This window comes from Nicotiana tabacum, chromosome 5, assembly GCF_000715075.1.
Source record: "Nicotiana tabacum cultivar K326 chromosome 5, ASM71507v2, whole genome shotgun sequence".
Classification (NCBI taxonomy): Eukaryota; Viridiplantae; Streptophyta; class Magnoliopsida; order Solanales; family Solanaceae; genus Nicotiana; species Nicotiana tabacum.
Window position 1 is genome coordinate 16,082,898 of NC_134084.1, and position 16,444 is coordinate 16,099,341.

The following is a 16,444-nucleotide window of genomic DNA, read 5'->3' on the forward strand; positions in this document are numbered from 1 at the left end:
CGTCAAAGTATTGTGGAAGAAAAAAATATGGAAGAAATGACATGGGATGCAGAAGAGGAGATGAAGTCTAAATACCCTTACTTATTCCAGAATGAAGATAACAAGGATGCTGGTGGAAGACAGGATACATTGGAAGGTGAAACGGCTCTATGAGGTAAGCAATAATTTGAGAATACTCCTCCTTAATAAAAAATGGTGATATGTAGATAATGTAAATACGCATAATGTTTTGTATAGACTTGTGAAGACATATGTTGGGCTTAATTACTTGTAAGTTTTGCTAGTGACCATTTTATAGGGGAAAATTGATCGGAAATTTCCATTGGAATCCACGATGATTTAAACTCCCCATAAACCCTTACATTCGAGGACGAATGTTCCTAAGGGGGAGGGTGTTACAACCCATATCCACATGTGTTAGTTCATGCCATATATTAGTTAACATAAATCCAAGAAGGAATTATCTTTGAGATGATAAGAAGTCAATCCTATTGGTCTTAAGTGATACAAGAGTGTATAAGGGTGATTAACAAGTATTAGAAGTTAAACGAATCAAGGATGTTGTAACTCGTATTTTCAGGTAATCTAGCGGTTCTTAATACACTCAAGAGGTAATTTATTAAGGTATTTTAATCATATAATATCCGTATCATAAGTCTTGAAGTCAAACGAGTTATGAAACAAAAGTCGACAAAAGTTGTCGCAACTTAGGTTCATAATTTTACTTAAACATTAGGTCAAATGTTTCTAATCTTTTCTCCTAATTTTCAAGGAATTACGGGGTGATATACCAACAAAATTAAATATCTATGAGTCTAGTTTCCAACGCATTAAACCGTTCATCGATACGATCTCGGAATAGAGAGATATTCGCGTTTTCGCGAGACTGCGCCAAGCACCTCTCTATGGGGCCCACTAATGCGGTTTAAGATATTTGGACCTATATAGGATGCCTCCAACCCATTTAAGTCATTTCGTCTCACTATTTTCAGACCTTAGAACCCTATGAATATCCTCTAAAGGTTCTCTCAAGATTCAAGACCCAAAAAGGGGCAAACAACACAAATCAAGTGTCGGGAATTCCGTGGTGCTAGTAAGTCTCTTGTTCTTCTTGTTGTTGCTCATTTTTGTGTCGTTCCAGCTCGTGTGGGAGGTTTTTTTAAAGGGTTTATGTTTTGTAAATACTCCCTCATGTTCTTAATATCAATCCTAGGTGATTTCAAGCCTTCTAAAGTGATTCTAGTGCCGAAAAACACTAATTGATCGCTAGTTTCGTCTTTTTGTTGTTGTGGCAGCATTGGAGGGATATTTCATGGAAATTTAAGGTCAAATTGGAGTTGATATTTCTGTATAAAGGTAAGGAAACTCTTACTCTATATGTATTTAAGATTATCCAAGTTGCGGCTAAGCCATTGAAGCTAGAACTTGTGAAATATATATCGAAAGGCTTGGTAGTAATGTTATTGTTTTATGGACTGTTTTGCGTTGCTGTTGGGCTGCATATTTTACTACTATCTTGTGGAGTTTTGGAGGAGGAAGGGTGTGGATAAACACCATATATATGTAGGGTTATGGGCTGATAGTTATTTGTAACATTTCCAGGTTGTTTGACACGACTACGGTGGTCGTCGTATGTATGGAGTGATTAGGCTGTGTGTGGACTATTTTGGGAGGCTCAATATGTTTATTATTGATGTTGTTTGGGATGTTTGGTGACTGTTTTGAATGGTGTGAGGTCATATATATAGGGGAGGTGTTGTCTGTTTCATCGTAAAATAGGTTGTGGTCGATACATAATAGTTATGACGCTTAAATGATAACGATAGTATCGTTTCTCTTATTGTAGACTAAGGAGTTTTGACAATTGTATAGCTTGAGATTGGGGCAGTATATACAAGGTATGTGAGGCTATCCCTTTCCTTCTTTTGCACGACTCCGATTGTACATAATGTAATGAACGAGCTTCCAAGATACTCTACTCTTAGAAGCTAGCAGTACTTACATTGTTTTCCCTCTTATGGAACGATTGATGTTAATGTTGCTTCTCTTATTCTTATGTTATCAATGTTGTTGGTACTTCCTGATTCTTATAAGGTTCATAGTGAAGAGTTAGTCCTAATAACGTGTACAAAGGATACCGACCTTACGTCACTCCGAAAGGTTTAGAATGTGATTCCATGAGTCGAGCATACATTATATATATGTATCTATTTTACTCTACCGATCCACGCTATAGTTGCCCGGGTACGACACCTATTATGCAACCATTGATCAGTTGGATTTTACCGAGCTCCATGTGGTCGGGTACGATTTTACCGAGCCTTATGATGGCCGGGTACGCTTTTTTACCGAGCCTATTATGGCCGGGTATGATATGATGATGATGATGCCCACAGAGGAGAATGTTTTAAGGGTTTATGTATTTATACATATGTATCATGCATTTCTTGTAAGTAGCCCTCAGAGGTACTAAGATGTTACAGGTTGTATATTCTTTATCCTTGCTTACATTACTGATCGTATTTATGGTTCCCTGTCTTACATACTCAGTACTTTATTCGTACTGACATCCTTTTATTTGTGGATGCTGCATGTCATGCTGCAGGTCCTGATAGACAGGTAGGTGCAGCTTCCCCACCACAGTAGGCTGTCCAGTTCAGCGGTGATTGGCGAGATCCCTTCTCCGGACTTGCCTTGGTCTTGGTATGCATTTTTGTTATAGACATTATGGGTATGTCGGGGCCCTGTTCCGGCTATGTTGCAACACTTATATTCTTTTAGAGGCTCATAGACAGGTGTCGGCTCATGTATAGTTTGGTATGCCTTGTCGGCTAGTTTTTGTTGTATAGTCTTTCATAGTAGCGTGGTAGCTCATACCTTATATGTAGTTTCTTGATTGTCTGGTCATCCCCTGCTATGTATGTTCATGCCGTCATATTTTATTGCTGGTTGTCCATGATCTAGGTCTACCATTTATATTGATCTCGTCAGCCCTGAAAGATAATAATGAAGGTTAGATGAAATGTACGTTGGTGCTCGGCAAGTGTGGTCGGGTGCTAGTCATGGCCCTCTAGTTTGGGTCGTGACAGAAACAATTTCTGGATAGCTGATAGTTGAAATGAGTTGAAGTCAAGTCGGGTTAAGGTCTTCTGGTTCATTTGCTTGGATTGAAACTCTTTTCTTGGGCTATTATTTCATTTTTTTGGGTTTGAAACTGGTTGAAAACTACTGCTGATTGCCTGCTGCTATCACTGCTGATTCTTCATTTTTCTTATTTCATTGATCTCCAGGTACATCTCTTCACACTATGAATAGAAATGGAGTTTTGGGCTAAGTTTGGTTTGAGTCATGTAATTCGAGTTATGAAATTGTAAAGGGTTGATCCCTTGTTGCTTATTAGCTGTATCATCTTATTGTGTTTTGGTTTACTGTCCATGCTAGTTTAATTACTTAAGTATAACCATTTGTAGCGTCTGCTTGTTCTAAAGCTAAGACATTACTCGACTAGGTTGAAACTGGAAGTTCCATTCTATTTTGGCATGTATAAGTAGGACTGTGCTGTTAACTTGTAAAATGTCACAATATTTGCAATTGGATTTTGCCTGGTACTTGTTGATTCAGTATGGTTTAGATGCATCTCTGAAAAGTTGTATTAAGAGTGTTGTGTTAGGATCAACAGAGGTTAGATTTAGAATTTTCCTTAGCAAATATGAATGTTTAATGAAGCTAGATTCATTTTTCTGTCATTTTTCTCCGCTCATTTGTTAAAATAAATCCATGTGATTGGGGATCTGAGGTAATTTATTAAGAACCAAGTGAATCTGTACATGGGCTTTAGGGGTTCTGATAATGTTTGGAGCATGTTCATCTCAATTTGAATTTACTAAATAGCCGGTAGCATAAATGGCTCATCTTTAACTTTTACAATTAGTTGAGGCATGAATTTAGTTATTATCTCAGAATGATTAATGCTAGACTTTGGGCTGTTAATGTAGTCAGTGCTGATTGTTAATGTATTCAAAAGATAAGAGTATACTTACAGATGTATTCAAAAGATAAGAGTATACTTACATCGGATTTGCATTTTTGTGGGTAATAAGCGGGCTACGTATAATAATTTTAAAAGTTGGGCCAATAGTTGGGTTTTGAAATACAGTATTTGGATTTGTATTAAAATTGGAAGAACTTGAATCCTTTAATATATCACGTTTGTAACCTGATACTGGGCTGCCTTGGACCCCAGATTGAAACAATAATTGGACTCACTTTCTTCTAGTTTGAACTTCAATAAAATCCTTCGTGAACTATCAGGTTTTCCATTTCCTTAATCAAGCTCCGTTAAGTATTGAGGTGAGCCATATTAGTGACACAAGTAGTTTATGGCCCTCCGAGATTTTTAGTTTAAATATCCTTTAAAAATAGCATTGAGGTGCGCCGCGCCAAATAAAACCTCAAATGTGTGGCCTTCATTTAATTGTTTCTTTTAAAATTCATAGAACTCGAGGCATGCCATTTAGCAAATTTTCGTGGCCCTCGCAAAGTTAAAAATGCATAGTTGCTTTAGGCGCGTTACTTTAATGATTCATCTTCCTAAAATTCGGGTGTGCATTTATGTGACCCAAATCCAAATCTCAACAATGTTAAAATATGTCGAAGACCGCGGGCACATTTATGTGACGTGGTTCAACACGTGTTTTAATAACGTTGCAATATTCCTAAAATTAAATAAAAGCGGAAAAGGTTAAAAAATTGCACATATGTTCAAAATGTACTAAAATCAAATAATTAAGCCAATTACAACAGTTGAGCGACCGTGCTAGAACCACGGAACTCGGGAATGCCTAACACATTCTCTCGGGTTAACAGAATTTCTTACCCGGATTTCTGGTTCACGGACTGTTAAACAGAGTCATTCTTTTCCTCAATTCGGGATTTTAAACTGGTGACTTGGGACACCATAATTATCCCAAGTGGCGACTCTGAATCTTTAATAATATAATCCCATTTCGATTGTCCTTTAATTGGAAAAACTCTCTTACACCCTTTCCGGGGTGTAGTGTAAAAAGGAGGTGTGACAGACTTCATCACCCATTATTTTCTACTCTTCACTTTATTTTTCAGCTCTCTCTTCATCTATTGTTTCCCAAGTATTTCCCTCATATCAAGAACGTTTCAGGTTTTTTTCAATTTTTTTTTTCATGTAACATTCTTTTCAAGAAGGCCTTTTCATCACCTTTCAGCCATCATTAGTCACCATTTTTTACTTAACCATCCCATTCTTCAAATTTATCAATTAATATTATGATCTAAGCAACAATGCTCAAGGAAGCAGGGTGCAATAACTAGGGATTCAACAAAAGGATCAAGACAAAATACGGCTTCCAAACAAAAGGCTACATGCTCAAAGGGCTAACTAGTGGTACAATATCTGAAAAGGCTAAAATTCACAAGACATATCAAAGAAAGCCTATTATCATCTTCTAAACAGAGCAACACTTTTATTTCGCTTCAATAACATGCAGGGCAAGTTCTAGACTAAGATGCAGAACATGGAATATATGTAAGAAATCCTCACCACACATGGCACAAGTATCAATCAAGATGGATCAATTCTACTCTACGACAAACAGGGTCATAGCGAATGACAAAACAAGAATAAGTTATATATAGAGTCACAACCCTGAGCTTAGGCGTCGAAAGTTTGCTATTTTATTCATTACTCAAGCACTCAGAGGAAAGTACTACTCAAACTCAGACCTAAATATGCTAGTACCAAACAAGTCACAAAGTTTTTTCTTCTCCCTCTTTTTCTACTCCTAAAAAAAATCTAATCCTAAAAATAAAAAATTACCCGGTTCAAGTTATATCCCTTGGAAAAGAACCGATGCACAAAGAAAAACCAAGGGGGATTATTACCTAACTAAAACTAACTAGAACAAAAGAAAATATTTTTAGATTTTATTTTATTGGGCCTTAATCCCTCAAGAAAGCTATCCACAAAATCCATCATCAGGAAAAGTCCTAATTTTCTGAATTTTTTTTTCCGTTTTTTTAACAAAAAAAATTACTACACTAAGAACGAGTACTCCAACTAAACTAAGATAGCACAGAAAATCACCCAGACAATTTCCTCACCCCACACTTAATATTGTGCAATGTCCTAAATGCACATTGAAAATAATAATAGGGTAAAAGAGACTCCCTGGTAGGCCAAAGGCCGAAGAATTAGCAACTCACGGGATACTCAGACTTCTCCCAGGTATGATCCCTTGTGCGAGTACATCACACTTAGTTTCAACCACCTGCTCGCTTTTGCACATTTCCTATGGCTTTGCTCCCTGTGCTCAAAATCCTACAAAATAATACAATACGAAAACAAATCAAAAATAAAAGAAAGCAATAAAACTGAGTTGCCTCCTAACAAGTGCCTAATTTAATGCCGTGGCACGACGTGAACCACTTTTTCCTCCACCTCAAACTTATGAATTGTACCCCTAACATGACATCCAATCTGCATCTATGCTCCAATGGTGGGGCTACAACGATAACCAGGCCAAGTAATAAATTTTTCACTCTACACTTCTCGGCCTTTAGATGAGGAATGTAATTTTTGCTTTTTGGCACAACAAATTCAAGAATATAGTCACTCTCATCCTCACTCTTTGACCCCCTCATTGGCTCAGATGGCTCGATTACTATCATTACCCCCTCTTCGACCGATCATTCATCAACGTTGTCAGAAGACAACACCGTTCCGCATATTCGCCTAATCGAGAATATCTATCCCAATACCAACCTTTACTCCCATATTCAAATTCAGATCTCCAAGAGGTCAGGCCATGACAATCCCAAAAATACGGGCTATAAAAGTCTTCTGTCAACCAAGTGTCTTTGTAAATAACCTTACCTCCATATATCTCATCCTCAGATGTCATATTGAGAGAACTAGAAACACAGAAAATATCAAATATTTATAAATATAAAAATATATGCAAAAAAATAGATAAAATTAAAAGTCTAATCTAGAAAAATAGCTAATTTTAAGTCCCCGGGAACAGCGCCAAAAACTTGTTACGGCCAAATACACACGCAAATATACGCGGTCGTCAAGTAATAAAGTGACTAAAGTCGAATGTCGATCTCACAAGGACTTTTGATTAACTATTAACTAAATTAGACTATCCTAATTATCTAAACAAGAATTAAACCTAAAAGTATTTGATTCTAAACTAATTAAATAAAGAATATAAATAATGAACTTTGAACAGAAAAAAGAGCAGATTTTTATGATATCAATGCAATGAAAACGATCTAGGGTTATGGGCTATCTAACATTCCTATTGTATTCTTCAATTGAATTGACTAACTAATTTATCTAGTTTATTGGTTGACAGGGTTAATATTGCTCATAAGAATCTGTCGAGTTCTTACTCGCCTATTCAAGCTAACCTAACGCCTATATGTCTCTGGAGTTATAATCAACAAGAACATATTTATAATTCCTGTAAATCAACTAAGCAAGGCAATTAGGTATATGTCTATCCTAACCGTGAATCCGTTCCCCGAAGCTCAGGTTCAAGAACTTGCTCTACTCAATCTTATATGCAATCTAGAATTCTCACTTTCGAGTTCAACTCTAGATTCGTAGATAGTATTTAATTGGTGATCAAGCAATCAAATAATGAAGTGCAGGATTGAATAAATAAACCAATACGATAAATCAAGAAATCAAAATCAATATTCGAATAACAATAGTCATGAAAGAACCACAACCCTGGAACGTGAAGTTTAGCTCCACATAGACATGGTAGCAAAACAATAAATCATACAAAAAAACATAAAAATTACTAAGTTTGGAGGAAGAAAGATGGAACTTGATGAATTCCGACCTTCACGACGGCTCTGCGCTTGTGTTTTACTCTCAAAAAACGTTCTCTCTCTCCAAAATAGGTTTGAAACCCCTTTTACATGAGTTGAGGTTGTATAGGACTAAAATAATATTATCCCGGACGAAATAGAAAAACCCACGCAACTTAGCGTCCAGGCCAGCGCCCAACGCTGACCGTGGCGCTGGAGGCAGTGAGCTTTTCGTTCTATTCCTTCACGTTAATTTTCATCCATTGCATTTAGAATGCAATTGCATTCTATATCTTTCTTGTTTTGTTTGTCTCCACTTGGGGGGACAAAATGGTTTTGTCCCCCCTTTTTTTATTATTTTAATTTTTTTCTTTTTCTTTTGCGTTTTATCTAATTTTGCTCCAAATCTCTTTATTTTCATACCGCTTTTTTCCTTCACAGTTAAAATATAATATTAAGCATAAAATAATATAACTAATATTCAAATGACGAGTAAAAGTATCAGAATATGAGATAACAATGGATATCATATGCATTTTTGGCCGAACATCAACGATCGGTTGGTATGTGGAATAAAGTAGGATAAAATGTAAAATTAAATTTATACTGTGTTTAATTGGGGTATAAATTCATATAGTAAACCAAACTAGTATAAGTTTAATCCCAAATTTAATCCTGAATATCCTACCCTATCTCACCTTATCCCGTCAAACGTAACATTATTTTATCCTATCTTATGTGAGATAAAATAGACCAGAATTTATAATTCCACAATTATAACCTTGGGATAATTTAATCCGCATATCAAGCGATGACCACAATTTACATGATGAGAAAAAGGTACTCCATCCGGTCCATAATAATTGGCCAATTTGCCTTGGACACATCCATTAAGGAAATACTAAATTTTAGACAAAAATAGTTAGTATGACTAAACTACCATTCATTAAATATTGCAGCATAGTTATAGTAGCACTTACTTCTCTTCTCAAATGTAAGGAATAAATGACTTTTTAGGGATATGTACATAAGAGTAATTTTGGAAAAATAAATTAATTTTTTTTATTATATAAATGGACACTTATTTTGGACCAAAATTAAAAAGCAAATTGGTCACTTATTGTGGACCGGAGGGAGTAATTTGTAAATGGGAATATTCTCTCCCTCTTTTAACCTGCTCTTCTTGTCTTCTGTTCTCATATTCATATTCTATGCTTGTGATCCTCTTTGTTAGTAATATTTTACATCTCTTTCGTGATGATACCTTTTAATCTGTTACAAAAATAATGAACCTTTTTCATGTTTAGAAATTTTAAATCTAAAGCTTTTCATTTGCATATGATTTTATACGCATACAATGTGAACAAGAAATATGCCATAATGTTCTGAAACCCAAAATTGTTCTATTATTATCATTATTTTTATACATGAATAGAGTCAGATTTAGAATTTAAGCTCTATAGTTTCAACCTCTAAGAATTTTAGCATTAAACTCATCGTATTTTAAAATTATATGTTCGATCAAATTTACTATTTTGTAGTAATTCAGATGTAGAGCAAATTATATAGAATGAATGAATGAAGAAGAAGAAGAAGAAGAAGAAGAAGAAGAAGAAGAAGAAGAAGAAGAAGAAGAAGAAGAAGAAGAAGAAGGAACGAAGAGGAAGAGAACATACAAATGTAATCAATTAGGCTAGAATTCTTATCTCTTTATTATGATTCATCTGTATTATAATACATGTATATATATATAGAGTGCATATCCATGATATTTCAGCTCTAGATTACAATTATGAAAAGAATCTATCTTAACTAACACTTAAACCGATTTTACTAACTTAACTAACTCTAACAAACTTTAACTAACTTAACTAACTTTTTGAAGTTTATGAACTGAGTTAGATTTTAGCTATCTTTACTTCGTATTTCTTCCATCATACTCAATACTCCCCCTCAAGTTAGGTGGTGTAAAGATGTTGTGCAATCCTGGCTTGGACCTTAGATACATGTGCTGAGTTTTGTTTAACCCTTTGGTAAGTATGTCAGCTGGTTGTTCAGTAGTACCAATGTATTTTGTCTTCACAACACCTTGTTGTATTTTCTCTCTTATGAAGTGGCAATCTATCTTAATGTATGTAGTTCTTTTGTGGAAAACTGGATTAGCTGCAATTTGAATTGTAGCTTTGCTGTCACTGTAGATGGTTACAGGAAGTTCAACTTTGAAGCCAATTTCTTTGAGCATTCCTAATATCCATGTCAATTCTGCTACTGCTGAAGCCATGCTTCTATATTCAAATTCAGTAGAACTCCTTGAAATTGTAGTTTGTTTCTTTGATTTCCAACACAGTTGAATCTTCAATTTTTACTAAGAAACCAGTGACTGACTTTCTTATTTGTGGACATGCTGCCCAGTTAGTATCACAAAATGTTGTGATGTTATCTTGTGACTTATTGGATAAGAGCACTCCTAGACCAGGCTCATTTTTGATATACTTAACTATTCTATGAGCTGCTTTCATATGAGATCTTTTTGGTTGTTGTAGAAATTGGCTTAGATTCTGCACGCTGAAAGCTATGTCAGGCCTTGTGACTGTGAGATATAACAACTTTCCAATAAGCCTTTGATATGAACCTATGTCAGATATGACTTCATCCTTAGTAATTGAGACAGTTGACAAATGTTCATCATATTCCTTGGTTATGAGTTTTGAATTACTGTCCATAGGTGTTCCTATTGGTTTTGCAGCTGAAAGACCAAGTTCATATATTAGTTCTAATGCATATTTTCTTTGATGCACTGATATTCCATTTTCTGACCTTGCAAATTCAATCCCTAGAATGTACTTTAATTCACCCAAGTCCTTTATCTTGAAGGATTTCTGTAATGCAGCTTTGGTATCTTGTATGAGTTCCAAATTGTCACCTGTTATCAGCATATCATCAACATAAATGAGCACTACTATAGTGCCTCTGTCTGTTCTCTTAATGATCAGAGAATGATCAAATTTACTTTTAACAAACTGGAACCTTAACAAGGCTTCTATTAATTTAGCATTCCATTGTCTTGGTGCCTGCTTTAGTCCATATAGGGATTTTATGAGTCTACATACTTAGTATCCCCCTGACTCTGAAATTCCTGTGGTAGTATCATATATATCTCATCAGTAAGATCTCCCTGTAGAAATGCATTATATACATCCATTTGATGTATGTGCCAACTTCTTGCAGCTGCTATAGATAGAACTGACCTTACTGTTACCATTTTGACTACAGGAGAGAATGTCTCTTGGTAGTCTATACCTTCTTGTTGACTGTAGTCTTTTGCTATTAGTCTTGCCTTAAGTCTTTCTACTTCACTTGTTGCCTTGTATTTGACTTTGTATATCCACTTGCATCCAATTGGTTTCTTACCTTCTGGTAAGTTTACTATCTCCCATGTATTATTTTTTTGTAGAGCTTTAATTTCTTCTTGCATAGCTTCAATCCATGATGGATCCTGAGCTGCCTCAGTATAGGACTGAGGTTCTGTGACTGATGAAAAGACTGCAAGAAAAGCAGTATACTTTGGTAAGATATTATTATAAGAAATATAGTTAGAAATTGGATAATTAGCTTTGTTATGTAAGCTGAGTGATATGAAATCTTTTTCCATATTGGTGGCCTAGAAGTTCTTGTAGCCTTTCTGGTAGGTTCTACTCTTGGTTTTGCTTTGACACAAGCTGAGATGACAACTGTTGAACTATTGGTGCCATTGTAATTTGTGGCATAGGTTGTATGTCTGCACTGATCTGTGACTGTAATATGGACTGTGTTTCTGTAGTAATTTCAGGTAGAGGTACTGCTATAGGAGTTTGTAGTTGTTGATTTCTACTTGACTCTTGATAGCTGCTAGAGGTCTGTTGTTCCAATATTTGTGTGTGTTGTTCATATACTTGAGACTCTTTTGTCATAGTATTCTCTGAAACTAGCATCCCCGTTGACAATGAAATACTTGTTAGTAATATCATACATTATATAACCCTTTTCTACTTCTAAGTATCCCATTAGAACACTTGTTCTTGTTCTAGGTTGAAGCTTATCAGTTTCAGCAATATTCTTTGCATAGCAAAGACATCCCATCACTCTTAAATGTTTAACAGAAGGTTTCCTATAATATATTTTTTCATAGGGAGACATTTTTATCACAGATGATGGTAGTCTATTAATAAGATATACAACAGTTTGTACACAGTGTCCCCAGAATTTCAGAGGAATATTTGATTGAAATCTAATTGCTCTTGTTATTTCTAGGATATGTCTGTGTTTCCTTTCTGCTATGCCATTTTGTTGGGGTGTATAAGCACAAGACCTTTGATGTATTATCCCTAATTGTTTGAATGTATTGTTACAAGTCTCATTAAGAAACTCAGTACCATTATCTGTTCTAACCACTTTGACCATAGTATTAAACTAAGTTTGAACATATTTTAGGAAGAATGGAATGACAATGCATGCATCAGATTTGAGTTTTAGCAAGTACACCTATGTCATTCTAGTGTAATCATCTACTATGGTTAGAAAGTATTTATTTCCATCAAAGGTTTGAACTTTGTAAGGTCCCCATACATCCATGTGAATAAGATCAAACTTAGCATTTCTTCTACTTAAACTAGTAGGAAAAGGAAGTCTACATTATTTTGCACATGGACATATGCTACACTTGTCAATAGTTTTTGTTATAACCTGACTACTAGCAGGCAAAACCTTATTCAAAGTAGTACTAGCTACATAACCAAATCTCATATGCCATAGTTTTATTTCTTCTATACTGACAACAGTAACTTCATGAGCATTTAATTGTGTTCCTCCAAGTTTTCCAGTAGACTTGTTTAATAGCAGATATAATCCATCATCCTCTTTACCAATCTCCTTCACCTTGCCATTGTAAAGATCCTGAAAAACACAGAAGTTAGGATAGAAAGCAGCTACACAATTCAACTATTTTGTAGCCTGTGATACTGACATAAGATTATATTTAAACTGAGGTAATAGAAAGACATTTGTTAGAGTACTATTATCATAAATTTTGCTTGAACCAATGTGAGTTACTTTTGATACTTCACCATTTGGTAACTGCACATTTTTTCCATTTGTACTTTTTAGCAAAGAGGCTCTGTATAACATGTTATATCAGACGCCATGTTGTTTGTTGCACCAGTGTCAATGATCTAATCTTTAAGAATTTTGGATACTAACATGACTTTACTGCTGCAAATACCTGGTTCTGTACCTGCTACATTGGCTGAAGAGCTAGTGTGTGAATTGGTACTTTGTTGATGACTTTGATTCAGCATTTGAACAATCTGATCATACTGAGATTGAGTGAAAGCACACACTCCTGTTTGAGTTATTTTTCCTAGAACTTGTGTCACTTGTGAAGGTGTATCTATGTAATGTATCTTGCTTGCTTTATTGTTTCCTTGGTTATCCAGTTGTGTCATTTGATCATTTTCTTCTTGTGAGAGCACATTGTAAGCTGCAGATGATCCACCAGATCCCCCTTTCCTTTTGAACCTAGAATCTTGAAGGTACCCTTTCACCTTATAACAATTTTCTTTGATATGATTCCTCATTTTGCAATGGTCACTGTACAGATTACTGGTTTTTCTAAACCTCTGATTTTGATATCCAGTTTTGGAATACATAGCAGTAGGATCAAGATTAGGCATAGTACCCAACAAACCAACTGAGTTGGAGGCTGCCCCCATAGCCTTTTGAGCTTCATCACTTACTATCATAGCATATGCTTGATTCACTAATGGCAATGGTGTCATCAGAAGAATTTGAATTCTAGCCTGTAGGTAGTTATCATTTAGTCTCATTAAAATTGATACAATTTCTGTCGTTGGAGATAAAGAACAAACTCTCTTGATTTATCACATTTGTATCCAGGTAGTAGCACTAATACTTCTAGTTCAACCCATAGTTCTTTAAGCTTAGGGAAATATGTTGCTACAGAAGTTGTTCCTTGGGTTAGCCTAACAATTTCTTGATGTAAACTAAAGGATCTAGACCCATTCACCTTATTGAATCTTTCTTTAAGATCTTCCCACACATCTTGAGCACTATCAGCATACACCGTTCCCCCCAATAAATTGCTAGAAACAATATTCATTATCCAAGATTGAACTATGGCATTACACCTTTTCCACTGGTACCATAATTCCTCCTTAAAGTTTTCTTTCTTCCAAGAACCATCAACAAATCCCAGCTTGTTTCTTCCTAGTAAAGCTATTCTCACGTATTTGCTCCATAGGGAATAATTTTCTTCTCCAGTTAACTATAAAGAGATGAGTGAAATGCCACTTACATCTATTGAATGCAGATACAAGGGGTGGTTATGATCCATCACTGGTGTGCTTCCTGGTGCAGGTTGTGTTCTACTCGCATCAAGTTGAATCACAGGTACCCCAGTTCCATTTTCCAGATTTTCTGCATCATTGATTGCCATGCTTCAATGATTCAATTGTTTGTTCAGATATTCAACTTGATATAGAATCTGCTTCTTCCTTCTTTACAGTTTCAGCAGATTTTTCAAGAACTGCAGATTTTTAGAACTTTGCGGAAGTAATTGGACTCTTTTGCTCTGACACCATGTAGTAATTCAGATGTAGAAAAAATTATATAGAATGAATGAAGATCAAGAACATATTAGACAGAAGAAGAAGAAGAAGAAGAAGAAGAAGAAGAAGAAGAAGAAGAAGAAGAAGAAGAAGAAGAAGAAGAAGAAGAAGAAGAAGAAGGAACGAAGAGGAAAAGAGAACAGAGAAATGTAATCAGATAGGCTAGAATTCTTATCTCTTTATTATGCTTCATCTGTATTATAATACATGTATATATATAGAGTGCATATCCATGATATTGCAGCTCTAGATTACAGTTATGAAAAGAATCTATCTTAACTAACACTTTAACAGATTTTACTAACTTAACTAACTCTAACAAACTTTAACTAACTTCTTGAAGTTTATGAACTGAGTTAGATTTTAGCTATCTTTACTTCTTATTTCTTCCATCATACTCAATATGTTGCGATTTAAGTTTACTTTTACACATAAATTTATACTTTACATCAAAAATATGAATCCAGTACTGCAATGTTACATCCGCCTCTGCCTATGAGTAGGTGTTGTCATTACATACCATATAAATTGCCATTACAAAGAAAAAAAATACAAAAATTCCTATTTAAGATATGAGCATGAGACAAACTTGTACTGTAGTAGAACCATTTATGCGTGCTCAAAACAAATTAATACTCTATTTATTTCAATTTATATTGCATAGTTTAATTGGACACAAATTTTAAGGAAAAAAATCTTTTTAACTTGTAATTTTAAATATGTCGTTTGTGTGTATTGGTATGTCAATAAGAATAAAAATTCTAAAAAATTAAATTATTTTTAAATATAAAACAACATTAATCTTTTTGAAATGGATTGGTAAAAGATATGTCACATAGAATAAAGTTAAGGTCTGCATACATCCTACCTTTTTCAAACTCCACTTTGTGGGATTACACTGATGTGTCGTTGATGTTGTACTCCTAATTGTACACTGCTTCTCAACTTCCCTTCGAAAGAAATATATTTCGGTTCAAAAAAGCTTAAGTTTTTTCGTATTTTCACTTAGTGATCATTTTAATTTATCTATATGTAACTCTAGATAAATGAAAGCTTGCACAAAAATAATCTAACATAATATTTATAATAGGCTCGTAAATGTATCTAATATTCTAATTTCTTTTCTCAAATTTTATTTACCAAGTATTTCCTACTATCACCATATAAAGACTCTTTAGAATTGAAATAACTGAACTTCATCGTAAAAGATTTGCAAAATAGTTTGTTAATTTTTTTTCAAATTAATGATTTGATCACTTTAAAAAGACACCATACAGCGGGTATATAGTATTAAAGCTGTAATAGGGCCCATGAGTTTATAGGAGAATTCAAATAAATGCAAAGAATACTAAGTACTAGTTTTCTTGTCCTGTTGTATATACGTACATTCATAAAGCAAACCCCAATTTCCCAAAATATCCCCATGAATACGGTCCAAAATTAAGCGTGGAAACTCAAAGGGTATTTTTGTCAATTCACCTGGACGACCCTAAGCTCCTCTTAGCCGCTTCTATAATAGTATATATATAAGTAAAGTAGTAATACGAATACGATTAAAATCATTATTCATAGTATTGTTTAAATGACACTATGAATTGATTAATAGGTTCATTATACATCACAACACATGCAACTATAGAATCCTTTTACAAAATATTGACGAAAGAGACAAACTTGTCCTTTATTGACTAGAATTATTTTATGATAATCAAAATAGTAATTTCAAAGGTTATCCTTCCATAGATTTGTTGACTTTTTGTTCTATTGTATTACTCTATCCTCTCTTGATACGAATGAAAAGACCCTAAAAGTTTAAATAAATAACTCGGATTTTTGTCGCATATTGAGTTGATTTGCCATTTGAAAGAAAATATTTCATACACTTCTCATATATTATTTAGGTTCATCTTTGAAGTTAATTATGT

The 16,444-nt window shown here is 34.5% G+C and overlaps 1 protein-coding gene across 1 annotated transcript; it reads right to left on the reverse strand.

Annotated features, from left to right (window-relative positions):
• Window positions 1-10,154: 10,154 nt before the first annotated feature.
• LOC142180699 (uncharacterized) lies at window positions 10,155-14,347 on the reverse strand. The gene is made up of 8 exons (XM_075252751.1): window positions 14,306-14,347; window positions 13,805-14,176; window positions 13,093-13,691; window positions 12,946-13,009; window positions 12,580-12,789; window positions 11,790-11,952; window positions 11,117-11,400; window positions 10,155-10,928 (listed from the first exon to the last, which is right to left on the reverse strand). Exons 1-8 carry the CDS (start codon window positions 14,345-14,347, stop codon window positions 10,155-10,157), a joined length of 2,508 nt encoding a protein of 835 aa, XP_075108852.1.
• Window positions 14,348-16,444: the final 2,097 nt, after the last annotated feature.

Bases quoted from the DNA above. Each gene is read 5' to 3' on its own strand.
- LOC142180699 (XM_075252751.1), bottom strand. From the start codon at position 14,347: ATGGCAATCAATGATGCAGAAAATCTGGAAAATGGAACTGGG. The intron at 14,177-14,305 runs GTACCTGTGATT...ATCTCTTTATAG, and splicing joins ATCTGGAAAATGGAACTGGG to TTAACTGGAGAAGAAAATTA. The intron at 11,953-12,579 runs GTTATAACAAAA...TGCTATGCAAAG, and splicing joins TTTTGCCTGCTAGTAGTCAG to AATATTGCTGAAACTGATAA.